Source organism: Grampus griseus (assembly GCF_964374135.1).
Source record: "Grampus griseus genome assembly, chromosome: 3".
In the NCBI taxonomy this organism is placed as follows: Eukaryota; Metazoa; Chordata; class Mammalia; order Artiodactyla; family Delphinidae; genus Grampus; species Grampus griseus.
In genome coordinates this window covers 146,901,650-146,928,931 of record NC_139019.1, presented here as the reverse complement: position 1 = coordinate 146,928,931, position 27,282 = coordinate 146,901,650, and the positions used below count along the sequence as shown (strand labels likewise).

The following is a 27,282-nucleotide window of genomic DNA, read 5'->3' as shown; positions in this document are numbered from 1 at the left end:
GTTATCTGAAAAGAGGGTTATCTGAAATCAGGGGGCACGTTGGACCCCCAGATGGGGTGGGTGTGGCTTAAAGGTTGCTGAGAGATGTTTGAGGTGCCTGTGCCATTTGTGCATTCCTTTGCTGCTTGGCTCATCTGGGTGAAGTTTTCTGTGTTCACCTAGCGTTTCTGGCAGAACAGAACATAAGCAAATGTGAATTTAGCGTTTTGATAAAATTGTTCCCTAATACATCAGTGGCGTTGAAACAAAACTGGCATTTTTTAAAGTAAACTTTATAGCAAAGTTGACTGTATATTTTTATTTATTTATTTTTGGCTGCACTGGGTCTTTGTTGCTGCGCGCAGGCTTTCTCTAGTTGCGGCGAGCGGGGGCTACTCTTCGTTGCGGTGCGTGGGCTTCCCATTGCGGTGGCTTCTCTTGTTGTGGAGCACAGGCTCTAGGCACCCAGGCTTCAGTAGTTGCGGCACGCGGGCTTCCGTAGTTGTGGTTCACGGGCTCTAGAGCACAGGCTCAGTCGTTGTGGTGCACGGGCTTAGTTGCTCCGCGGCATATGGGGTCTTCCCGGACCAGGGCTCGAACCCATGTCCCCTGCATTGGCAGGCGAATTCTTAACTACTGCACCACCAGGGAAGCCCTAGGCTGACTCTATATTGATGAACAGCTTTGCTTGTAAAGTTTTTATATTTTAAATCATTTTTTTATGCTAGACTCCTAGAAGGGAGTTACTCGGTTGAGGGAGTGATGCATGGCTCTTTGAGGGTGGTTTTTAAAAGAAAATGAGATAAGTTAATAGCGGCCCCCTTTGCCCCTTGCCTTCTCTTAAGAGCCAGTCCCCGAGTCCCCTGGGACCCTGCAGGAACCCGGGATCTTGGCAGCGTCTGCCCCATGGGTGGGGACCTCAGGTGCCCCCGGGCTCAGAGAGCCATTGTTAACCCCCATCCTTCGGGTGCCATATCCTGCCCTGCCACCCAGTTCAGACAAAGCTGAGGTTCTGGGCCCTCCCCGGCCAGGCCGGCTCCTTTCCCCTCATCTCTGCCTAAGAGTTTTAAAGCCTCGGTTTCCGCTTCCTCCTTCCTCCGGGGTCTGCCGAGGTCTCCCGTGCGCCTCCCCTCCTCCTCCGGAAAGAGCTCTGCCCCCAGGCAGTAACCTTATTTCCGCTCAGTCTAGTGTTTTTATACACAAGTCCATGCTATTGTGAGTGGGTTCCTGGCTGGGTCCTAAAACCAAGGTGGCCGGAGCTTCCTGGGGATGTTGCCTGCGCAGGGGGTCTGCCTGGGTCTGGAGGGGCAGGTTTAGCACTGGCCGCCCTGAGACTTGTTCTGGCTGGGTCTAGAGCAGGCCAGGGTGAAGTGAGCTAAACAACTAACGGTGCCCCCAGCCTTCACCTCCATCCAGGGTTCCCTGGCCTCCCGAGGTTACCCGGACTAGGGGGAAATCCCCAGGGGCTGCCGCCCCACAGGCCCCGAGAAAACAGCCCGGGATGGTCACTCCCAGGCCCAGCTCCTGCTGAGGGCAGTGGAGCAGGGTGGTTAAGGGAAGCAACTGGGGCTCAGGAGGATCTGGGTTGTAACCCCAGACAAGTGATTTCCCCGCCTTCTGAGCCTCAGACCCTTGTCTGTAAAATGGAGGTGATAATTTGGAGGACGATGGAGGACGAGATGAGCTAGGGAGGTGCAATACATTCAGCACCTGATCTCCACCCAGGAAGTGGGCAGGAAAGGATGATAGTTCATTATGGTTGATGCTCTTGCTATCAAACGGAGAAGGTCCTGGCCAGTTACTGCAGCTAAACTGGGGACAAGCAGAAGGCCTTCAGTGTTTGTAGCTTGTCCATGATACCAGGCTCCCCACCTTACTGACATTTGGGGCAGCTCATTCTTTGCTGTGGGGGCTGCCTGTGTATTATAGGATGTTAGCGGCATCTCTGGCTTCTACCCACAAAAGTACCACCACTGCCGGCACCTCCTCCTCCACCCGCAGTTGCCAGAAATGTCTCTGGACAAGGCCACATGTCCCCTGGGGGACAAGATCACTCCCGTGGCACACTGCTGCCTCATACAAATGAATGTGCCTCGATTCAGTTCAGCAAACAGGCCGCGTTCACCTGTGTGTATCACATCCCTGGGGGTGTGTGATGAAAGACTCGGGCCTCACAGCCAGGCAGACCAGGCTTTCAACCCTGGCTGCCCCACTTCGCCACTGTGTGACGTCAGGCGAGTGGCTTGTCTCTGAGCCTCAGTTTCCCCATGTGTCCAGTGGGGCCGAGACCAGTACTCACCCCACAGATCAGCTGTGAGAATCAGACCGGTAGCTCATAGGTGCTCAGGATGGGCCAGGCGCCTGCCACCCCTGCTGTTTTCAGGGCCACACGGGGGAGGAAAAGAAAGCTCTGCCAGGGTGAGCGAGCTGTAGCGGGACCAAGATGGGGCTAGAGTGAGAAGGGACGGCTTCCACCAGGCAGGGCGGGTGGGACGGGATAGAAGGCTGGAGGGAAGGAAGTCTGGGCCAGGAGAGAGGCCAGACAGTGAGGCCTGAGGTTGTCCCCTGGTGGCCCTTGAGCCAGGAAGGGCCTGCAGGTGGGTTTGTGTGGCTCCCACGGTGGCTGAACCAAGTTTGAAGTGATTGCAGGCGTTTTGAGATCAGGAGAGTTCCCATAAGAACCCTGATCCCTGTCTTGTGTGGAAATATCAGATGTGCTGGTACCGCCCACGTGTACTCCTGCGGGGCCACGTCTGCTGGAAGTGAGGGGCAGCCTCTGGGCCAGCGCTGTCCAAGGGGTATGTAACAGGAGACGCGTGTGCAACTTACAATGTTCTAGTAGCCTCATTCAAACAAGGAAAAACACCAGGAGAAATGAATTTCAATAGTATATTTTAATTATCCCAGTATTTCCAAAGTATGATCATTTCAGCATATAATCAATACAAAGAAAGAGTTATTTAAAGTTCTCATTCCATACTAAGTCTTGGAAATTGGTGTGCGTTTGGCATTTACAGTGTGTCTCGGTGTGGACCAGCCACGGTTCAGGGGCTCGGTAGTGACCTTGGCTGCTATACTGGGCAGCGCAGATCTGGCCTCTCTGTCCGCCAGCACCTGGTGCCCTCCCCCTGGTCCACTGTACACATTTCAAATGCCTCCTCAAGCCCAGCGGTCAGTGGGTTTGGGAGCTGTGCTTGGCCTGGAGAGCTGGCCAGGGCGGGCCAGGTCTAGAACAGTGTGTGGGAGTCAAGTCAAGAGAGCCTTGAATGCCAAGTTGAGGGATTTGAATATGACGGTTACCGTCCTGCCTGCCCCAAGCCTCCGGGGTCTGACCAGGCCATGAGGTCAGCCTTGTGTGGTGTTAGAGAAGAGTGATCTTTGAATGGTCACCAGATGGGGAGTGGCTTGCCCACACAATTGGGGGATGCCAGAGCCAGGTATCCTGGCTGCCCAAGGTCAGGGTAGCCACTGATGAGTGAAGGCTGGGACAGAGTGGCCACGTCTTGGTGGCTGGAGCTGGTGGGGGTGGGAGGAGGACCAGAGCTGTGGTTGGAGCCCAAGTTAGAGTCCAGGGAGGGGAAGTGACTAATGGAAGGGGACTAGCCCGAGAGGGAGATGTTGTACGTGGGTGAGAGGCATGGAGGATTCTAGAGAACTAGGCCTGGTAGTCAGTAAGGAAAGAGAGCAGAGTCGGTGAGATGGGAAGGGAAGCTCACGTTTGCCAGGGACTAGAGATGGTCCGGGAACTTGGATGCGATCCTGGTTCCTGGAGTTAAAGCCTGGCCCTCCCTCTTGCAGGTTATGTGATCCTGAGAAAAGTACTTACCTGTGCCTCCGTTTCTTTAGTTGCAGAAAGGTACTACTTCACAGGGTTGTTGGAGTATGAAATAGCCCATGTAAACCCCTTAGTCCAGGACTCTGGAAAAGCTCACATGGGTGTTAGTCATTAGCATGATCAGCTGAACACCTGCTACGTGTCAGGCACCGTGGGTTCCCAGGTGAACAAGATAAAGGAGTGGGGCGTTGACTTTTGCTCCATTCATTTTTTTTTGGCCTCACCGTGCGGCATGCAGGATCCTAGTTCCCCAACCAGGGATTGAACCCATGCCTGCTGCAGTGGAAGCACGGAGTCTTAACCACTGGACCACCAGGGAACTCCCACTCCGTTCATATCTGTCCATCATTCCATCATGTATTCTTCTACCAGCCCCATGAAAAGCAGGAGTTAGTATCCCCACCTGATGATGCAGAAGCCCAGAGAGGTACAGTGACTTGCTCAGCATCACACAGCTCTTCCGTGGCAAAGTTGGGACTTAAACCCAGATATCTCTGGCCAGGAGCCTCTGCCTTTTCTGCTGTACAATACAGAGGGGAAGACAAATGGGCTTATTGGGAGGAGAGGGTCCAGGGTCCCTTCAGTGTGGTATCTCCTGTGGCCTTGACATTTGTGAGCCCAGGAATGTGCCTCTTCTTCGGGCCTGCCTCAGCCTCCACTGAATCTGAGCCCTGGGATGGCGATGGTGGCCTCTAATGCGGAGGAAGTGGTGATGGTCTTGGGCAGGGTTAGCAGAGGAAGTGGCAGGGGAAGGGGGCGGTGTCAGGGTGGGGAAGCTGGGTGCTCCTGAGGCCCTTGTGGGCCCTAAGGTGCTGTGCACTCCTGTAGGCTGCTGGCAGGGAGGGAGGGATAGGCAGGGAGGAAGGGACTTGCAAAAGAGCTTCCTCCTTTCACCCCCTCCTCCCGCTCTCCATGTGCTCACTCCTCTTTCTCTTCCCCTTTCTCTCTGCTTTCCCCTTTGCTACAATTTTTTTTCTTCCTTCTCCTATAGCTTATTTTTTTCCTCCTAAGAACAGGCTGTACCAGAACCAGAATTCAAGCCCTAAGGGTGGCAGGTGGAGGGTTAACCACTATGCTGGTGACTAAAGAGTTAACATTAGCCAGCCTCCAAGTCTAAGGAGGATGGGGGCCACTGAGAGCAGTTGAAGGAAGCACAGCCTTTTCTGCCTCAGGACCTTTGCACTTGCTGGTCCCTCTGCCTGCCACTCTCTTCCGATGACTGCACAGCTGGCTCCTTCTCATCCTCTGGGTCTCAACTCCCATGTTCCCTCCTGACCACAGTGACAGCTCCCTGCTGATTTCCTTCAAGCCTCCTGTCACAAACTGGGATTCTCTTGTGTGTCTCCTTGTTTATTTTCTTTCCTCTCTGGAGAATGTCAGGTCCTGGAGAGCAGGGAATTATCCATCTTTTGTGGATAACAGGTATGTGGTAGATACTGAGTTAATAACTGCTGAATGAATAAACGAATTGTAGTAAATGCCAGACCCAGGCTCCCCCCTCTCTTTAGGCAGGCCAGCACTGTGGTGATGAGTGCAGGCACTGAAATCAGTTCTGAGCTTTCTCCTGGCTTTGCTGCCTGCTTGCTGTGTGACCTTGGGAAAGTCACCTCACCTCTCTGAGGCTCAGTATCTTGAGCTGTAAAATGGGGATCAAAATAGTGCTTCCCTCAGGGAATTTGTGAAGATGGAAACGTGTGGCCAACCCTAACACCGTGCCCAGCATGGAGGAAGGAGAAGTGCATGGGGCTGTTGTCATTGTGATGATGATGTTCTCTGCGGGTTGACTAGATTGCCTGGCCTGGCTTTCTGACGATTGACAGGCAGATTCCCTTGAGGCTCGTGGTCCACCTTCCCTTGCTTGTTACACTGGAGGCTGCTCCTGGGTAGACGCTGGTGTGTCGCGTCCCGGGGATCAGCCTAAAGCTTACGGCTGTGTAATGAGGATGAACAAAGAAGGCTCCGTCCAGCCTTTGAGAAGTTCCCTGCCCGGGGAGGGCAGTCTCAGCTCCATGCCCGCCCTGTGACCAGTTGGTCCAGGATAGCCAAGGCCATCCTGGATGGCCAGAAGAGCAGCATTCATGGCCTGGAGGGAGAAGCTGATGCCGGTGCCTCACTTCCCTTCGCCCTCCTTCCTGGAAAGCTCCAGCCTGTCTTGTCTGGCAGCCCAGACCCAATTCTTGGCCCTCTGAGGTGGTTGTCACAAAGCTGGCTTTGTCGCCCTGAGGAATGACCCCATCAGAGCTGGCATGCCTCTCTGTTGGGCTTTGAGATTCTTTCTACCTTTTTTTTTTTTTTTTTTTGCGGTACGCAGGCCTTGCACTGCTGTGGCCTCTCCCGTTGCGGAGCACAGGCTCCGGACGCACAGGCTCAGCGGCCATGGCTCACGGGCCCAGCCGCTCCGCGGCATGTGGGATCTTCCCGGACCGGGGCACGAACCCATGTCCCCTGCATCGGCAGGCGGACTCTCAACCACTGTGCCACCAGGGAAGCCCTCTTTCTACCTTTGGTTTGCATCTTGGTGGGCTCTGGTGCCAGACTGGGTAGGCCTAGTTCTTTCTCAAGCCTCCTTTTCCTCCCCGAGTGCCTACAACACCCCCGCACCCACTTCGAGGTGACAGCTGGGGCTGAGGAGAGGTGACTGGTGTGCCTCCGTTCATGAGGAATCTGGAACCCCAAGCACCAGTGCCAGCCTCTGTCCCCCATCCCGAGCTTCTGATCTGTCTGCAGGACCACCTGTGGGGACCAGCAGGGTACACCTCAGAAGACCCCTGAATCACCCCACACCTCCCACAAGAGTCCTCCTCAGAGGCTCTGGACTGGGTGATGCCCTTCATCCCATGAGTCCCAGCAAGGCCGTTGTCTTTGCTGAGTGACCTTGGGCAAGTGATGTCACCCCTCTGAGCCTCAGTTTCCTTTTCTGAAAAAGGGGGATAATACAGTCCCTTTCATAGGTGGGACCAAAGTGTCTTTACACCTGCAAACTTACAAGGCCAGTGCCTAAGGGCACACAGCAAAACTGACCCAGGCTTGGCCTCACATCTCAGTGCTATCTAGGGTACCCACCTGTGTGACCCGTGAGGCCTGGAGTGACCCTGCCACTTGGAGACCTGTCTGGCAACCTGTAAATCAAGTCTCAGGCTTTTGGACGCAGCGCCCTGTGACCAGGGTAGAGAGCCCAACGACAGGGGATTGGTTAGACCTACGGTGGGCCCACCATTCAGTCTGCAGTAGTTGGAGGGGATGCTGTGGAAGGTGTTTTGTGATCGGAAGGGCTGTTCGTGGCATATTGCTAAGTAAAAAGGAGAATGATAAATCAATGTATACAGTTGAATCCCATTTTTATGAAGTATGCAAGGACACATTTGTGGAGAGAGAGAGACAAGCATGAGTGGACAGTTGTGGGGCGTGCACTACGGCCCAGCCCTGCTCTAAGCGTCTTTGACGTATTAACCCACTGAATGCTCACAACAGCCCATGAGGTGGGAACTGCTAACATCTTTATTGTACCAAGCAGGAAAGTGAGGGACAGAGAGGTCACGTAAGTCCCCTGGGGTCACACAGCTGGGAGGTGTTAGGGTGGGGTTCCAGACAAGTCCAGATGCCTCTGTACTGTGGAATCTGGGAGGAGGTGCTCCAAGATGCTTAAGGCGGTTATCTCTGGGACGATGCCTGGTTTGATTTTCTTCTTTATACCAGTATGTTTTGAAGATGCTCTTTAACGAGTGTGTAATGCTTTTGGAATAATAAAAAACAGCACAAAAAGTACTGTTGATTGAAAGCACAGGGCAACCTTAAGTTCTCTGAGATTTGGGACTGACTAGAAAACAGGGTTGATAAAAGTACATGACCCCCAGGTTGTGGTGAAGATTGAGTGAGGTGAGGCTTAAAGGTGCCTGCATGTGCAGGGAGTGGGTCCAGGGCGGCGGCCTGGATAAAGGTGCTTCCTTCCTCTGTGCCGTCGACCCCAGGCCACCCGCCCCCCCGTGACTCAGCACCCAGTCCTCTCCCAGTCCTCTGGGTAGAGGGAGCCTGGGAAAGGTGGGAGCAGGAGCCTCAAGGAGGCAGAGCCCACGTCACCTGTCCCACTTGCTTTATCAGTGATAACGCGGGGTTGGATTCCCCAGAACTTTTGAAGAGCTGAGATCTGAAACCTCTCCTATCCCCAGCCAAGTTGGACAGGTTGCCCGGGTTTTTAGCCAAGGCTATGACACGGTATCTTTGGGGCCAATCCTGTTCGGGTTTTACTTTTTTATTTGCTGGCCCAGAAGGATTTGGCGCCTCAGCATTTCCCTGCTGTGCCAGGATTGCGCGCCAGGCTTCTCCTCCCCAAGGGAGAGAGTATTAAATGCCCGTCTTTGGAAGCCACGTTACTCCTCTGCTTTTGTGCTTCATAATCTTTGCCGTCCTTAAGTGTTACTTGTTCTGAAACTCAGCCGTTTCATTTGTCACTGAACTGAAACTTGGCCCGGCGATTATTGATCAGGAAGTGGTTTCCTCTCATTAACTGCGTATGTCCTGGCCCGGTCAAAGGCTTTGGCTTTCCCAAGGTAAAGACGGCCCATCTTCCCAAACCAGAGAACAGATTAGATTCAGAAATCTAAATGTGTTGAGGAGACAATGGACTTCATGCCACTTTCCTTTCTTTTATGGGGAGGCCTCATTTCTCTCTGTTTACAAGGAGATACACACACCAATTCATCCATCCATCCATCCATCCACCCACCCACCCACCCATCCATCCATCCATCCATCCATCCATCTGTTATTTTAAAATACTTACTGGCCAGATAGAATAATAGATACCTTGGTGAACGAGATAAACATGGTTTTAGGCTTTTGAAAACCAAAAATACACAGTCCCAGTGAAGGTAGTAACAACCAATAGTCAACTGACGAACCCGTGGTGGCTCATAAACTTTTTCATGTCACTGGAATTATCTCCATCTCCGTCAGGAAACTAAAGTCTAGTTTCCTGTCTTCACCAAGGGCACGTAGCTGGTAAGTAGTAGAGTTGGAATTTGAACCTAGGTCCTGTGCTGTTTCCATTCCAGAAATCACTTGATAGGAATTTAGCCCATTTCTGGGACTTCCCTGGTTGTTCAGTGGTTAAGACTTGAGCCTCCAGTGCCGGGGGTGCAGGTTCAATCCCTGCTCAGGGAAGTAGGATCCTGTATGCCGTGTATTGAGGCCAAAAAAAAAAAAAAAAAAAGAAATTTGCCCATTTTTCAGTTTACTAAGTTGGGGATATTGGATGGAGTAGCATCAGTACTTGTAAAAAGAACTTTGTTGGCTGTAGTATAGAGGGAAGAAGAGAGGCTGGTTGTTCACAGAAGCCAGCAACAAGGTAGGCTCTGGTACCTTTTGGGAAGAAAGGAAGACTTGATGATTGTCTGCTCCCTAGACATACCTTTCATTCCTTTTTATCCCTCTCCCCCGTCCATCTATTCATCCTCCTAGTCACTCACTCTCCTATCCATCTGCCAATCCATCCATCCATCCATCCATCTGCCCACTTACCCATCTTCCCATCCACCCACCCATCTATCCATTCATCCTCCCACACACCCATCCTTCCATATGCCTTCCCTCCCACGCATCCTCCCATTCATCTAGCCACTTACCCATCTGCCTGTCTGGCTAGCCATCCTCCCATCTTCCCACACACCCACCCTCCCATGCTCCCACCCATCCACTGGCTGTTCTGTTCTAGGCTCTCTGGGGCAGAACAAGATGAATCTGACACGGGCTTAGCCTTTCAGAGCTCACAGCCAGGTCAGAGAGAATTTGTGAACACAAATGACTATGGCTCCAGGCAGTCTGTGATGAAAGCCCTAATAAGGTGTGAAGAAGTTCTAGCAGGGGAGGGGGGCTGGGGTGCTGGGAACATTTCCTGGAGCAGGCTGTGGTTGAGTTAGACTTTGTGGGATGGTTAAACCACAGGTATGGCGGAGGCACTCCAGGTGGAGGAAAGAGCATAAAGAAAAGCATGGAAGTAGGAAGCAGTCAGGCACTGGCTGTGGCAGGAGGTGAACGCAGGGGAGCAGTGGGATCCTGGACAAGTGAAGGGGGCAGGTCACCAAGGCTCTGGGCCAGGGAACTTGGGCTTGATCGTGTCAGCAGCAGGGAGCCCTTGAGGGTTTGCCCTAAGAGGGTCTCTGGTTAAAGGCAACGGAGGGAGCCGTGGGAAAGGGGGATTGGCACACACAGCAGTTGGGTGGGAGCCCCTGGAGATTTCCCTCTGGAGGGCTTCTGAGGGGAAGGAGCACTGGGCAGAGAGCTGGACCTGAGTCGAACCCTGGCAGCCACTTCCTAGCTGTGTGACCTGGGACAAGTCACCTTCTCTACCTGGGCCTTCGTTTTCTACAGGAGGAGGTGGCAGTACTTTGCATCCCTCATGGACCCGTGCTGGCTAAGGTGGGGCGCTCCTTATCCTGCCTCAAGAGACCATAGGAGGCCTCAGCAGGCCTTTTTCTTCTTGGCATGTGGTGCCTGTGGCTCCACTCTGCCCGCCCACTCATGCCCAACAGCCCGGGGGCGGTGGCAGCATCTGAGCCCAAGGCCATATCTGCCACCCATCCTGTCCGCAGCCCTCAGACCACCCTGTTTGAGTTGATGTTGGGCCCTTCTCCTGCACGTAGCCGGTTCTGCTGTGACCCTGTTTCTTCCGGGGCCCGATTTCCTCCTTCCTTAATAGAGTTGAAGCCTTTCCCGCCATTGGTAACCGTCGTCACCAGGCAAAGATTAAGTGTGTTCAGGCAGGGATACCACAGTTGTATATTGTGGGGCACACACCAAGCCTCTTCTCGGTTCCAGTGGCCTGAACCTCATTTGACACATGCCTGGCCCAGCGTCCAGAATCAATCAAGGGGATTGATTCGCCTTGACCGCACCATCCTTCAGCTTTGACCCACCCGCCTGGGCTGCTCCTCTGACAGGTCAGCTGAGAGCCTTTCCTCACGCCTGCCGCCCAGCCAGGTTGCTAGGCGACCTCACGAGCATATGATCACCACCCAATGTTCTTCTACCCGCTTTCTGCGCTCAAGCCCTTTGTTTCTTCCTAGAGAAAGCAATGCATGTTTCTGAGGCTGGATCTGGGAGTGTTTTAGATGCTCCCTCACCTCTGTGAGAATGCCTTTTCTGCCAGGTGCAGCCTTGAGTGCAAAGCTGCCCACTTACCAGAACTTTCTGCAGTGATGAGACTGTTCTGTATCTGCTCTATTCAGTCTGGTAGCCACTAGCCACATGTGGTTATTAAGCACCTGAAGTGTGGTTAATGTAACCGGGGAACTCCATTTTAAATTTCATTTAATTTCAGGTCATTGAAATAGCCACATGGGGCTAGTAGCTACCATATTGGACAGCACAGCTCAAGTGGGTTTCCGAGAGGAGAGAGTGCCCATCTCTGGAAACATTTAAGGCAAGATCTGGATGAACTGGTCAATTTCTGTGCCCCAACCCCAGTCTGTCCTCACCGGGCCCCCTGTGGGTAATTGCCGGATGTCATTGGGTGAAAATTACCTTTAGAAACCACTTGCATCCCTCATGCTGTGTCTCAGCACCTCCCTGTCTGGAGGCACACACAGTTTTCCCGGAGTTATAGCTTAGCTACAGTTTTATCATCCAGCTTTGTTTACTTGTTATGGCTTAATTATTTTTTCTCATTACTATATTATTTTCCTAGTTATCATTTTAAAGCCTTGCTTAATATCCCACTAAGTTAAACATCATCCTGTAGTTGAACATTAGGGTTATTTCCTTGTTTTTCGCCATAATTGTGGGCTAATGTGAATGTGATCCTAGTACATGTCTTCTGTTGTCTTTTTTGGAATTATTTCCTGGCCTTACATTCTCAGGAATGAGGGCTAATAGGCTTAAAAGTTATTTTCAAGGCTCTGGAAACCTATTGCCAGTTTTCATCTTTACAGGATTGAATCTGTTTATACTCTTGTCAGTAATCAGTTTATGCATTTTACCACCCGTCTGGTTACCAGCAGTAGAGGTGGTCATTTTTCCTTGCCCTTTTTTTTTTTTTTTTTGGCCATACCTTGTGGCACGTGGGATTTTAGTTCCCCGACCGGGGATCAAACCCGTGCCCCCTGCATTGGAAGCACAGAGTCTTAACCACTGGACCACCAGGGAAGTCCCTTGCTTTGTTAATTTAATAAGTGTAAAGTGATCTTCTCCGCTTTTTGGGAGGAACAGTCTTTTGGCAGAAGAATCCCATGGTTTCTGTCTGCCTGTGGCCCGTTAGTAACCACGTTTCCCATCTGGGTCCCTGATCCTAGATTATCAGTCAGGTCCTCCGAGAGGCCTCAGTGAAGGTCACTTTGTAGGTCATGGTGCCCTTGGGAGTGAAGAGCACCTCGTTACCAGGTGTTGCATGGTGAAGTATTTCCATAGATGTCTGCTCTCTGCTGGAATAACCTCAGTGTTGGGGAGCTCATTTCCTTTTTGGTGCAAATGACAGTCATTCAAAAGGGAGTTCGTTGGTTCCCTGAGGAAAGTCTAAGGGCAGATCCTTCCTTCAAGATCAGCTGGCGCAAGGTGTTCGCAGACCCTCGGCATCTGCCCTCCTCCATTTGTGGCTGGTCTCATCTTTCCCGGTCTTGGCCTCACCCTCAAGCAGGCTCTTCACAGGGGTGGCAAGGTGGGCTACAAGACCCTCCAGCCTTCTGTTCTGCCAGTTTAGCAACCCCAGAGAAAGAAAAAACATTTGCTGATAATTTTACAAAAAAAAAAAAACACCCAAAAGCAAACCAAAAGACCACTCAGGTACGACCCTGTTGGCCTGCCACTGGCTGTGACTGAGAGGGTCAGGACTGAGTGGCTGGGCTGGGCTGGGCTGTGTGCCAGGACCAGGTGGGCTCAGCAGCGCCTCATGAATCTCTCGCACTGAGACTGAAAGAGAGACGGCTCCCAAAGGGAACTGGAGTTGTGAATCCTCAAGGGGAAAATGGATGCCGGCCAGTTCCCCTGCTGCCCTGCTTTAGGATTCATTTCCAGGCAGCTCCACTGCCTCCCAGGCCTGAAGTGAGCCGTGCCACAGCAACACGCCCCCCCAGGCCCTTCTGCTTTTGTGTTCTCATTTACTCTGTTTTGGTTCTGCAGATAAGGCAGCTGTCACAGATCAGACTCTGGGCACTGCATGACCTTCACAGACTCAGTTTCCCCATCTGCAGACTGGGAGTTGGGAGTTGGGGTTTAGGAGGGGCGGCTAACGTTCCTCCTGGTCCCTGAGTTCTGTGACATCAGCCCTTTCCCTGGAGGAGGAGGGAGGGACAGAGTGATTAGCCTGCAGCCAGGAGGGAAGAGGAGGGCCTGGGGGCTGTGCCCAGCTGGCCGTCTCTGTGTGGTTGACTTTCAGGAAGCTCCCAGTCCCTGACTGGGCTGGCTGGGCACTTTGGGTGGGACAGGGCTTCTTCTGGGAGGGTTGTTCCCACCTCCTTCGGGCTGGGCCCCGCGCCGCACAAGGGGGAGGATTGTTCGCACAGAGGTGCCTGGGCAGAAAGCACAAGTGGCCACTGTGTGTGTGCTCTCAAGGGTGTGGGCTGAGGCGTTAGTCATTGCCGGCCAGCAGTGGAGGGCTAGGTGGGCGCTCCCCCCATCTTTTGCTGGACCTCAGTCTTGCCTCGGCCGGTGGGAGAGACGGACGTCAGAGGCCACAGACAGCCACTTGTTCTTTATATGACTTCTTGCCTATCAACTCCCGTGGGTGCCCCATTCACGTGGACGCCCTTAGCTTTCCAGTACCCACCCACTCCCCAAGATGCCCTCACATCAGACCCTGGAGAGAGCTTGGTTATCATTTCCCCTCTCTCCTACGGCACAGAGGGGGATGCAGAGACCCAGAAAGGACCTTGGCAGAATTTACAGGCACCTCTGGCAAAGCGGTCATGGACTTTGAAGTCACACAGGCCCCAATTCAACTCCCAGCCCTGCTGTTTTACCTGCTGTGTGACTTTGAGCAAGTGACTTCACCTCTCTGAGCATCAGTTCTTTTACATATATAAAATGAGGCTCTTAATAATAACACCACCCTATTGTAAAAATTAATTGAGGGGATCTAGCAGTGTCCTCTCGGGCCCTCTCTAGGCTCTGCTACTTTGGAGCTAGTTTCATTTTCAGTCTCCCCTTGGGAGCACGATGACCTAGAAGCTCCAGGACTGTGGTAGGCAGTGCTGGAGGCTAGCAGTAAAGGAGGGCTTGGGGCAGCAACTGTTCTGAGGTTGCATTTCATTAGCTGACTGGATTACGTGTCTATCCCTGAACCAATCACTGTGGTTAGAGGGAATGCAGTGTTCTGACTGGCCGGCATAAGTCACCCACCTGCTTCTAGATAGGGTGGTGGAATCAGCCCCGTTACAGCTTAGGGACTGGGAATGAGAGTGGGTTGGCTCCTCTGAAGACAAATCAGGGAAGGGTGAATTATGCTATGGGAGGGCAGTGATTCCAACCTGCTGATTCTCCCTCTAGGCAGAAACTCTTCACTAGAAAAGTGCCTCACACATAATATGGACTCAGTAAATAATGGTTGAATGAATGAATGAATAGAATTAAGCTGATTCCTGCCAGCCTAGTGTAGTAAAGAGATCACTGGACTGGGAGTCAGGAGACCACCACAGCTCACAATCCTGGGTGGGTCCTCATAGCTCTCTGAGCCTCAGTCTGCTCATCTGGGAAATGGACGTGATGGCTGGCACCTGCCTTAATGACTCGTGGGCAGATTAAATCCTGGCAGTTTCAGTCCTCCGCAGCTGCCAGGCGCTCTGACGCTGAGAGGTTGCTATTGGCTTTAGCAAAGGGAGATGGAGCAGGGAACGCTGGGCACTCGCCAAGAAGTGCGTGCTGGGAAGTGATTTGGAGCTCAGGCTCTTTGAGCCAGGCAGGCTTGAGTTTGTATTCAGCCTTCACCTTCCCCCTTGCTGTGTGACGTGAGACACTCACCGTGCCTCTCTGAATCTCAGTTTCCTCATCTGTAAATCGGGAATGGTGATATTTGTCTCTAAGGGTTGCCTTGAGGATGAAATGAGAAATTCCACTCGGGGCCTGTCGCAGCACACAGTGACTGCTTAGACAGTATTAGCTGTTTTTATCATCAGCCATCATTACGTTCTCTGTGGCCTCAAGGTGATAGATTGCTGCTGTCACCTACAAATTGGCACTTGTCATCTACCTCTACAAGGATCAAATCATGAGCTGCTGCTGCGGCTGCTGACTTTCAACACTCCCTGAAAGGAATTCAGGGTGGAGAGCAGAGATGAGGCGCTCTGTGCACTGGAAGAAACTGGCAGAACAGGTCTTCAGATCGTTAGATATTTTCAGGAGACAATTTTATGAGCCCAATTCTTGTATCTCCTCATATCTAGAAAAGCAGTAAGATCCTTCGTGGTGACGTCTGCTCCTTGTGACTAGCAGTAACCTTCAGGAGACTAGCAGAAACCTGCAAAAAATATGTGCTGGATTGCATGTACTCCCCCTTCACCCAAATCACATGTATACTGACCTTCCTCCCTACCTCTTTGGAGCAGTTTCTCAGAGCTATCTGAAGTGCTGCCTCCTGGGCTGTAGTCCTCGTTTTGCCCCAAATAAAACTTAGCCCACAACTCTCATGTGCTTTTTTTTCCCCAGTTGATACTGCCTTAACCAGGCTTTTAGAGAACTTAATTTGGCCAAGTCACTTTATGTACCACGATTGCTACCAACCCCTTTCTGGCAGGCCCTGGCTCTCTGTGAAATCTGAGTGAGGTGCTGGGCAGCGGGTGATCCTCCGTCTTGATATTGGCACCCCGCCAGAGGCTGGGACCTCTGGTCAGTGCTGCCTTTCAGGATGGAGGGCAAAACAGGTTTTGTGCACTCCTGGAAAACGGTCCCCGCCTGGGCCTCGCCTACCTTCAGGAGAAAACAGACCTTTTAAGGAAACCCAGGAAAAGGTGGCTGCAGCCTCCTTCACCAGCTCTCAGGAGTGAAAGGTGAGCTCAGCTCTCCCTGTGCTGCTGTGGCTGGGGGCTGGGAGGGCATGTTCAGGGTGGGTGCCTTGGTCACCTGGCCCTAGCTCTGGCCACCCACTAAGCCCGCTCCTGGCTTCTCTGTAAAGGAGCAGAGTGGGCCCTTAACTTCTCTCTGGATTTGGAGAGGAGGAAGAGCATGAGTACTGTACAATGTGAAAGGATGCTTGGATGGTCCCCTAGTGGGACAGGAGAAAATCAGCTTTACAACAAATGAAAAGGCAGGCACATCATCAGTTAAGTGTGTGTGTGTGTGTGTGTGTGTGTGTGTGAGCGCCCAAATGCTAAATCAATGAGGTTCTAAGGCATTCTGAACAAACTTTCTAAACTGAGTTCACGGGGGAGGACCCCACCCAGGTAGGGCTGAGTGAGCAGCGTGAATTCTAGGACAGGGACTGATCTCAGGGGAATGGCCCCGCATGAAATTGCCTTCCCCGAACGGAGCTCCTGGGCCAGATGTGGAAGGTTCCATACACTGTGGCCACCAAGAGTGCAGACCCGGGAGCAGGGCTGCCAGCGTTGCAGATCAGCTCTGTCACCCAAGTCGCTGGGACCCTGCCTCAGTCTCCTCATCTGTACATGAGATAATAATTGCACCTACATGATGATAAATGAGGAGATAAATGAGTTAGCACAGGTTGAAGTGTGGACCAGGGTCCCTTGCAGAGTGGGTCCTTGACAAATGTGAAACCGTGATTGTCACTGCTTGGGACCTGGGGACTTTGCAGCTCAGTTAGCAGAAACATTTACCTAAACTGGGAGTAAATTTACAAATGAGCGTATAAATTGCCTATTGGCATCACTCCCTTCCGGAAGTTTCCCTAGCGGGGCTTGGCGCCCCCTCCCAGTTTCCACCCCCCACCCCCCCATAAGCTCACCATCTTGCCACAGGCAGTAGAGGGGTGGGTCTCTCCAGCTGGCCCTTGAGCTCCTTGAGGCCAGGAGGAGGGTCATTGTCTCAGCATTGCGAGTGCCCTGTGCAGGGCTGGCCTGGGGGTGCTCTTGCGTGTTGGCATCTGGTCTCAGAGGCTTCTGAGTTCTGGAGATGACAGGGGGACCTTGTGTGATAGTGGAAAGTGCTCAGAATCCTGGAAGTTAGAGGACCCAGATTCACATTTTCGTGCTGCCTCCCTAGTTCCAGTCTCGTGCCCTCTCTAAGTCTGTAGAATGGGGTGTCACGTGAGCTGATGGGAATGCCGGTTGTCATCCCCAGGGGTACTTGGGCATGCAGGAGCGACTCAGCCATTGGCGTTTCCAGCGGATCAGCTGGCAGAGTTGTCCTGTTAGGCGAGTGGCGTGTGGTGCTGTCCACGGGAAGGCACCACGGTGGAGTCCAGGGTGGCTCATTTTTTCCGTGCTTTCCACAGCAGACTGCTGTTCAAAGGCTGCAGACGAGCAGCTGGCTTTTAGGCCCGTGTTGTAGGAAAGCGTGCTCTCTTTGAACACCGGGACATCTCCCACCACCAACAGCAGCATGGTGGGTGGGTGCTCCCAGCAGCGGCCCCCGAGGCTCACGGGACCACCTGGGAAACAGTGGGCCCTGCACCCTTTTCCTGCGCACCAGCTCATCGTGGGTGAAATTGCTTTTGCACTATTACACGGTTACTTCTTGCTCGCTCTCAGTTTTTAAAATTGTGGTGAAATATGCATAACATAAAATTGACTGTTTTAGCAAATTCTAACTGTACAATTCAGTGGCATTATGTATGTTCACAGTGTTTGTGCAGCCTTCCCCACTATCCATTTCCAGAACTTTCTCATCATCCCAAACAGAAACTCTGTACCCATTAAACACTAACTCCCCATTCCTGCTGGTAGCCAGCCCCTGGTAGCCTCTATTCTACTTTCTGTCTCTATGAATTTGACTACTCTAGGGACCCTCATTTAAGTGGAATAATGCAATATTTGTCCTTTTGTGAATGGCTTATTTCACTTAGCATAATGTCCTCCAGATTCATCCATGTTGTAGCTTGTGTCAGAATTTCCTTCCTTTTTAAGACTGAATAATAGTCCATTGGATGTATATATAGTCCTCCCTCGGTATCCCACGAGGATTGATTCCAGGACCCCCTGCAGATACCAAAATTCATGGATACACAAGTCCCTTATATAAAATGGCATAGTATTTGCATATAAGCTATGCATATCCTCCTGTATACTTTAAGTCCTCTGTAGATTACTTATGATACCTAAGTCTATGTCAGTGCTGTATAAATAGTTGCCAGGTACGTGGCAAATTCAAGCTTTGCTTTTTGGAACTTTCTGTTTGTTTTTTTTTTTTTCTGAATATTTTTGATCTGCAGTTGGTTGAATCTGAGGATGTGGAACCCAAGGATGCGGGAGGGCTGACCGTACCCCGTTTTGTTTATTCATTCATCTGCTGATGGACACTTGGGTTGTTTCCACCTTTTGGCTCTTGTGAATAGCGCTGCTGTGAACGTTAGTGTACAGATACTGCTCAAATCCCTGCTTTCAGTTCTTTTGCAAATATACCTGAGTGGAACTGCTGGGAATTCTTTTCCACAGTGGCTGCACCATGTTACATGCCCACTAGCAATGCACAAAGGTACCAATTCTTCCACATCCTCACCAACACTTATTTTCCGTTTTTAAAAATTTATAGCTATCCTCATACGTGTGAAATTCTCTCTTTTTCATCACATAAGAAACTGTTGTTACGACCAGGTGAAATGCATCTAGGAGCTACTTCCCCTGTAACTGGTGGGCACTAAAAACCCTTTTCATTTTACTTTATTTATTTATTTTTGGCTGCCTTGGGTCTTCGTTGCTGCAGCCACGAAGAGAAACTAGGCTTTCTCTAGTTGCGGCGAGCGGGGGCTACTCTTCGTTGCGGAGCACGGGCTCTAGGCACGCGGGTTTCAGTAGTTGTGGTGCTTGGACTTAGTTGCTCCGCGGCATGTGGGATCTTCCCTGGACAGGGCTCAAACTCATCCCCCTACATTGGCCGGCAGATTATTAACCACTGCGTCACCAGGGAAGTCCCTCGTTTTACTTTTAATGTATGTGAAATGATGCAAATAAATGCAGAAAACATTCTATTAAAGTTTTAAAACAGTACAGAGAGAGTGAACGTGTCCTTTGAATCTGTCCCCATTTCAGGCTCCTCCCCAGCCTGCTGTCAGGCAGTATCTCTCCAGAGTTTTCCATGCATTTATGTTCATGTGTGAGCATTTATAAAAGAGTAGTTTTCCATTTTTTATATAAAAAGCATCATACCACTTTTATTGTTCGGTGACTTGCATCTTTTACCGAACAATAAACAATCTTTCCATGTTGTTGTTTCTAGATCTATGCTGCTCTTGTATTTTTATTTATCCTATAGTATGGGTGTACTGTACTTAATTTATTATTAACCACAGAACATTGTTTCTGATGCATGCCCTCCTGAGCTGACATAATGAGCGAGCACTGGCCATTGTTGAGAACAGCGTACCTCCTACTTCAGCCTCTTATCCGCATCTGGACATCTGGCCTCTGTTTCCCACTCACGTGGACCTCTCTGAGCTGGCCTCCAGGGGTCAGCTTCCTGCCAACCATGGCTGCTGACCTTCTGTGTCTTCAACTTTGCAGGCCAAGAACAAGGAGACAGGTGCCTTGGCTGCCGCCAAAGTAATTGAGACCAAGAGTGAGGAGGAGCTGGAGGACTACATCGTGGAGATTGAGATCCTCGCCACCTGTGACCACCCCTACATCGTGAAGCTCCTGGGAGCCTACTACTATGACTGGAAGCTGTGGGTAAGGTGCCACCGCCTGTCCCCCTTGGCTCCCATGGCCTGGTGCCACCGGACCCTGCTTGGTTCTAAGGGCTTCAACACTTTCTCAGCTTCTGCTTTAAGGGCAAGGACTGGGGCGAGGACAAGGTGAAGTTGGGGGGGCTCTGGGTTCCCTGCCCCCTCTTTCTGCAGAGCCTCCCCACTTTGGGGGGCCAGGGGTAGTGGTTTGGAGCGGGAAGGAACTCTGAAACTCTGCTGCCTGGCCTCGAATCGCAGCTCTGCTTGGATAACCCTAGGCAAGTTCTTAACCTCTCCTTGCCTCAGTTTCCCCATCTGTAAAATGGGGATGATAACAGTACCTAGCTCATTGAGTTGTTCCTGGGATTAAATGAGCTAATTTATGACGGGTGCTTGGAAGAGTAGCTGGCACATGTCAGAGTTCGCTGAGTGTGAGCTGTTGTATTATTTGTTGTGGTGGCATCGTTATTACTACTGCTGCGGCTGCTCCAAGGGGATGCCTTTCAATGGCAGCACTAAAGGGAACCCTTTAATAACCCCCACTCTCCGTCAGCAACCTCATATTTTGAGGTGCACAGTGCAGATACAGCTTCAATCCCCACCTTCCCCACTCAGCATCACCCTTGGAGGAATTCCAGGGTGCCCTGGTTTTCGTAGAGCCTGCCCTGCAGAATGGCTCCGGCATTGATGTTCTCCTAGTATTAATGCCTCTCAGTTTATAAAAGAAGGTACATGTTTCCAAACTTCCTTTTCAGCCAGTGTTGAGCCCGTAAAACACCATATTTACGTTCCTAAAACTCAGCATAACATTTGTAACGAGATGATGGGCAGGAAGTCTCGTGAATTCTAGATGTAATTGGAAGACTGTCTGACTCACATGTAGACGGTTTGCAAAGGGAGCGAGGGTCAGTGGGGGCTGGACATCTCGGAATGTGCCGGATCCGGGAGAGCGGCCCAGGCTCATGCTACCGCAGTTACTGGTTGTTAATAATGACTTGGTGGTCAGGAGGGGTTTTTTTTTTTTTTTTGGCGTGGCATGCAGGATCTTACTTCCCCGACCAGGGATCAAACCTGGGCCCATGGCGGTGAAAGTGCCCAGTCTTAACGACTGGACCACCAGGGTATTCCCAAGAGGGTATGTTTTAAGCATTGAACCTCCTGTTACGATAGTTTGCCATGTACAGGGAGAGTGTTACTATGTGTTAGTTACATTTTAGGAAATTAATGGGGAGTCTTGAGTTGACATGTCATGCTTTATAATTTTTCCCATTTGAAATAATGCGAAATGGACTCCAAGTTGATTCGTTTTGCGCAGAATGCCTGATTTTGAGGAACAGAGCTACTGATGCTTAATGGAGAAATCTGTGTTTCATTTGAGAAAAGGATCCTGTTATTTAAGAAAACCAAAGGAGTGGTTTAGAAACCACTGTCAAAGTTCATCCCTCTCATTTCACAGAAATGAAGGAAGCCAGTGTCCGAGGGGGGGGAGAACTTGGCACCCCAGCTCCGCCCAGAACTCTGTCCACTAAAACTGGTTGCCCCGCAATGGAGGCCAGCTTTCTTTTGCTTCTCTGAGCATCTCCTTGGGGAGTCTTCTAGATGTCCCTGGGGGGAATAAAACCACCATCACCTGACTGCCAGTTGTGGATATCAAAGCCTTTCCTCATCCACTGTCTCTGGGCACCTTGGAAGGTGAGCCAGGCAGGGGACTGGTCACCCTTTTCCAAAGGGGAGGGGACAGACGCACAGAGAGGGCAGGCTCCTTGCTCATGGTCACATAGCTGAGGCCCAGGAAGCTGACCCTATGCATTTCTTCTGTCTTGATTCATGGAGCTGCCTTTTAAAAAATTTTTCTTCTTTTAAGAAATTAAACAAATTTTAAAATATATGGCTATCAGAGGAAAATGAGAGTATACAGAAAAGCAAAAACAAAAACGATTAATACCATCCAAATCTTTACACCAAAGATAACCACTGATAACATTTGGAGTATATTTTTCTGGACTTTTTCTATATATACACACACTCACAGTTATTAAAAAAAGATAAACTTACACCAGACTAGTTACTTCACTTTTTACCCTTTGTATTTAAGATATATTAAGAACAACTTTTCACGCCTTAGGGAAACAGCTGCATCTTCACTTTTTCTTTTTCTGTAGAATTCCATCTTCTGACTATTGAGCATTTAGGCCGTTGCTTTTTTTAAAAATTTTAATTGCTGTTATAAGCAACTCTGTGATGGACATCTTTGAATTTTTGTGTTCTTGCCTGAGAATCTCTTTAGGAGAATTTTTAAGATTTTTAAGTGTCTATTGCCAAGCCGGTCTCACAGAGCCACTTTTTTTTTTTTTAATTAATTAATTTATTTTTGGCTGCATTGGGTCTTCGTTGCTGCGTGTGGGCTTTCTCTAGTTGCGGTGAGGGTGGCTACTACTCTTCATGGTGCGCGGGCTTCTCATTGCCATGGCTTCTCTTGTTGTGGAGCACGGGCTTCAGTAGTTGTGGCATGTGGGCTCAGTAGTTGTGGCTCGTGGGCTCTAGAGCTCATGTTGAGTTGTTGTGGCACAGGGGCTTAGTTGCTCCGCGGCCTGTGGGATATTCCCGGACCAGAGATCGAACCTGTGTTCCATGCATTGGCAGGTGAATTCTCAACCACTGGGCCACCAGGGAAGTCCTGGCAGGCGAATTCTTAACCACTACGCCACCAGGGAAGTCCCCAGAGTCACTTTTGATATTATACAAATGAGTTTTTCCATCAAAGCACCTACCTACAACACACATGCACACCCACCCACCCATCCATCCATCCATCTATCCTGCTATCCATCAACACAACCTTCATTGAATTGCTGATTACGTACCCATTAAGAAAAACATGTTTTATGTGTCTGTTCCCATTATTGTTTGTGACTGGATACCAAGTTCATTACGTTCCCAAGTCCAAAGATAATACCAACAACAGCTAACATTTATTGAAGGCTTACTGTGTGCTGGGCCTTTTGCTGGGCCTTTTGCTGTGCATTTTACTTGCATTATGTCATTTAATCTTCATTCTTTGAGGTTGTTGCTTTATCCTCATCTTATAGATGAAAGTGAGAAACAAAGATACTGAGTAAGTTCCCCCCCTGCCAGGCCACATAGCTAGAAAGTGGCAGAGCTGGAAAACCCGATGGAGAAAAAGGACAATTTGTAACTGGACAGTGACTGTGATGAGGTTGTTTAAACAGATACACCAGAATTTTCTGTCCCAAAGTTGTCGCTTTAGGCTGGTACTTTCTTATCCAGGGCTGCTGTTTTGGTCAAAATCATTTCTCACCCTCCTCTTTTGTACTTGCCCTATAGCCTGTATTTGTTACTTTGTAGACCCTTAAAGGTGCCATCTCGTCATTTTTGAAGATTTGGGTTTTAGACATTGTGAAATCAGGGACGGTGGCCCTGGAACTGGGTGGATCAAGACAGACAGAATGTTTCAAGCAGGAGAATCAGCATGGGCCGTGGTGTGCAGGCGGGAAAGGTGTGACATGTTGGGATCACGGTGGACTAGGTTTGGGGCAGCACGTGGTGAAAGATGAGGGCAGTCATAGGAGGCGATGTTGTGGAGAGCCTCGAATGCCCAGGTGAAGAGTTTGCACTTGATCTTTTAATAGATCAGTGGTTCTCAAAGTACAACCTCTCAGACCAGTAGTAGCAGCAGTAGCACTTGGGACCTTGTTTGAAGTGCAAGATATTAGGGCCCAACCCAGACCTGCTGAATCAGAATCTCTAGAATAGGGCCCGGCCATCTGTGTTTTTTTGTTGTTGTTGTTTTGTTTTAAGTTTTATTGGAGTATAGTTGATTTACAGTGCTGTGTAGCCATCTGTTCTAGGTGACTGATGCTTGTTGAAGTTTGAGAACTATTGCTTTAGGTAATAGGGACCCAGTGGCAGTCTCACAGGGAGAGACACAAATTTTGCCTTTTAGGAAGAAACCAGGTTTGAGGGGGCAAGAGTGAAAGCACCGAGACTGACCAGGAAGTGGTAAGAATAGACTAGGCCAGAAGTCCAAGGATGTGAGATGGGAACATCGTTTGGTCAGGAAAGGGTTCAGAGAAAGGAACATTTGAACGGGATCTTGAAGGATGCATAGTTCTTCAAGGGATGAGAGAAGGAGAGGCAGTCTGAGGGACGGCATGTACAGAAGTGTGGAAGGGAGGAGTCTCATTCTGAGATATAATGTTGAAGGTGCACCAACTTTTTGGTTCTTTCCTTCTGTGTGATGATTCTTGGCCCCATCTTGTGGCCGGGCCAGGCCTTCTGTGTGGCTCCAGGAGCCAGTTTTTCTGCGTGGGTGTCTTTGACAAAATCAGCCCTGGCCTGGGGTCCACTCTCAGGGTCTGGGCTTTGGGATGAGAAATTAACTGTTGCCCAAGTGTCCTGGGCCTCTTCCCCAGCCATGGCAGCCAGGGATGGACTTTCCCCAGCTGGAGTGGAGGTCACTCACTAAACCACCCTACCTGCAATCTGACAAGATTAGCTCATTTTCTTCTAGAATTTGTAATCTTCACAAGATCCTTCTAGTGGTTTCTTATGACCACTTCTGCTTTTGAATATCAAGTGGTGCAAGTGGGGGAAAAAACAACACCAAATATTCTAAACCAGCACCATCCAATAGAAATATAATGATAGCCATATATGTAATTTAAAAAAGTTTTTTTTTTTTTTTTTTTTTGGCCGCACTGCTCGGCTTGCGGAATCTTAGTTCCCCGACCAGGGATTGAACCCAGGCCCTTGGCAGTGAAAATGTGGAGTCCTAACCACCACTGGACCGCCAGGGAGTTCCCTAAAAATTTTCTAATTGCCACATTCAAGCAAAAAGAAACTGATGAAATTAATTTAAATAATATAATTTATGTAACCTAGTATATAAAACATATTATCATTCTGACATGTCATCAGTGTAAAAATTATTAATAAGATACTTTACCTCTTTTTCCTTCTAAGCCTTCAAATCCAGTATGTGTCGCACACTTCTAGCACATCTCAATTCAGGAGCTAAATTTTCGTTAGAAATGCTTGATCTGTATTTAGATGTCGTAAAATTTACAGGTGAACAAGTAGATTCACATCCCTAGGTTGTTCCGGCGTTCTTAAATGTATCCCAATAATAGCATCGAGTACCAGTTTTTAAACTTAAATTAATTAAAAGTGAATAAAATGATCCATGTTGTTCTACAGTAGCCGCAAGTGTTCAATAGCCACATGTGTTTAGTGGCTCCTGCATTAGACTGTGTGGACAATGCAGCTCTGGATGTACACCAGGCCCCCCAAGTAAGTGAATGTGGGAAACCCTGGGCTGAGCTCATGAATCTCCTTGGGTTTATAACTGCCCCTCCCCCTAACAATCCCATCCCCCCACCCCCACCCCTAGCCCTGAGCCAGATTTTGGCCTCTGGGAAAGTCTTTCAAGGGTTAGGTCTCTTTTCCTACACGTCTTATGGGAGTGAGACAGAGACAGAGTAACATGATGGTAAATGTTTAACAATAAACTCTCTGGGAACAACAGCCCTGGTTTATAGCATCTGCCAGTTTCTGTGGTGTATTCCCACCATGGTCAATTTCAAGCTAAAACAAAATGTCACTAACACAGAGTTGGCAAGAGATGCAGCAGCGCTCCGTGATGAAGTTATTCCTGCCATACAGATACGATAGATGTAGATAACTGTAACAGTAGAGATAACACTAGAATGTGCTAAGATAATTAGGGAAGCGATGAGTTTTGAGTGTTTATCCTCTTTGTTGTTTTTAATTCAATTTTTTAAATAATAAGGTTACATAACAATTTTAAACAATGGTTATGTTACCAGCTTACAAAAATGCCTGAAAATTTAACAATCAGTCCTCATAAGCCAGTGAAAGCTGGCTCTGGCACACCTCTGGAGCCACACCAGAGGAGTGTTGACTAAACTGCAGAATGCTACAGCTGGATGTCATGCAGCCAACATCTCATTTGAAAGATGAATCAACTGCAGACCAGAGAGGGTCTGGAATTTACCCAAAGTCACACAGTGAATTAGTCACAAGCCCAGACATACAGATGTCAGAGACTGTGGATGAGAGGCCCTACGCATGTCACGCTGCCCTATGAAAAGCTCTTCCACAGCTCTCCAGGATACATTCCAAACCCATTACCTGGTACACAGGCTAATTATAGTCCATCTGTCGGTATCTTCCCAGGCCTCTCTTCTCCAGCTGTTCTAAGCTACTTGCAGGTGGTACCTCCAGGCCTTTGTTCATCTAGTGCCTTCTTGCAGGCAGGCCCTCTGCATTGTCATCTGCAGAGTCAGCAGGAGCATCGCTTCTTCCATGAGACCTTTTAAATTCTTCCCTGGTACCTCTAGGTGGAATTTACCTTCTCTTCCTCTTCTCTCTGCTCCTTAGTTTTCTCTTCTCCTACCAGTCACATTTTAGAACCTCTATGTCTTGGTGTCTCCCTCCTCCGGTAGACAGGACCCTGACTTTGCTCCCCCAGGGCTGGTCCAGAGCAGGGGAAGGAGTGGAGGTCCAGGCAGACCCCCTCCCCGCCTTTTTGTTTTGTTTTGTTTTGGTTTTTTTTGCGGTACACGGGCCTCTCACTGTTGTGGCCTCTCCCGTTGCGGAGCACAGGCTCCGGACGCGCAGGCTCAGCGGCCATGGCTCATGGGCCCAGCCGCTCCGCAGCATGTGGGATCTTCCCGGACCGGGGCACCAACCCGTGTCCCCTGCATCGGCAGGCGGACTCTCAACCACTGCGCCACCAGGGAAGCCCCCCCTTCCCCTTTTGAGGCCAGCCCTGCCCTGGGGAGAATGAAGGTAGTGGGGTACCTGCAGCCCACAGGCTGACGTTGCCCTTGCGTTCTCTTTTTTTTTAAAAAACATCTTTTTTGGAGTATAATTGCTTTACAGTGTTGTGTTAGTTTCTGCTGTATAAGAAAGTGAATCAGCTATATGTATACATATATCCCCATATCCCCTCCCTCTTGCACCTCCCTTCCACCCTCCCTATCTCACCCCTCTAGTTGGTCACAAAGCACAAAGCTGACCTCCCTGTGCTATGTGGCTAAAACATAGGCAGAACACTCTATGACATAAATCACAGCAAGATCCTTTTTGACCCACCTCCTAGAGAAATGGAAATAAAAACAAAAATAAACAGATGGGACCTAATGAAACTTAAAACCTTTTGCACAACAAAGGAAACCATAAACAAGACAAAAAGACAACCCTCAGAATGGGAGAAAATATTTGCAAATGAAGCAACTGACAAAGGATTAATCTCCAAAATATACAAGCAGCTCATGCAGCTCAATATCAAAAAAACAAACAACCCAATCCAAAAATGGGCGGAAGACCTAAATAGACATTTCTCCAAAGAAGACATACAGATGGCCAAGAAGCACATGAAAGGATGCGCTTGCCTTTGACCGAAGCAATTCTCCAGCTATTGGTAGCTTGCAGGGAGGAGAGGAGGAATCTTCCTGCCTCTGAAGCTCTTCCTTTCTGCTGAATCTGGCTGAGAAGTGAAGGTGGCTGTAGAGTCCTGCTTTGAAGGCTGTGAGGATTTTGAAAGCTCCTTCTGATTGGTTCCTGACCCCTCGTTGCCCTCAGCCTTTTTGACAGGACAGCAAACCCTATGTTTTGATCTGTTACCTATTCACCCCGGGACTCTGGCTGCTATCTCTAGAAGCTTGGG

At 49.9% G+C, this 27,282-nt stretch overlaps 1 protein-coding gene across 1 annotated transcript in view; it reads left to right on the top strand.

Annotated features, from left to right (window-relative positions):
* STK10 (serine/threonine kinase 10) overlaps positions 1 to 27,282 on the top strand; it is a gene marked incomplete at its 5' end in the record, with an annotated part of 119,499 nt that overhangs the window by 4,440 nt on the left and 87,777 nt on the right. The window contains one exon of the mRNA XM_082650902.1: positions 19,411 to 19,575. Within this exon, the coding sequence (XP_082507028.1) occupies positions 19,411 to 19,575 (165 nt within the window). The remainder of the gene's footprint in view (positions 1 to 19,410; positions 19,576 to 27,282) is intronic.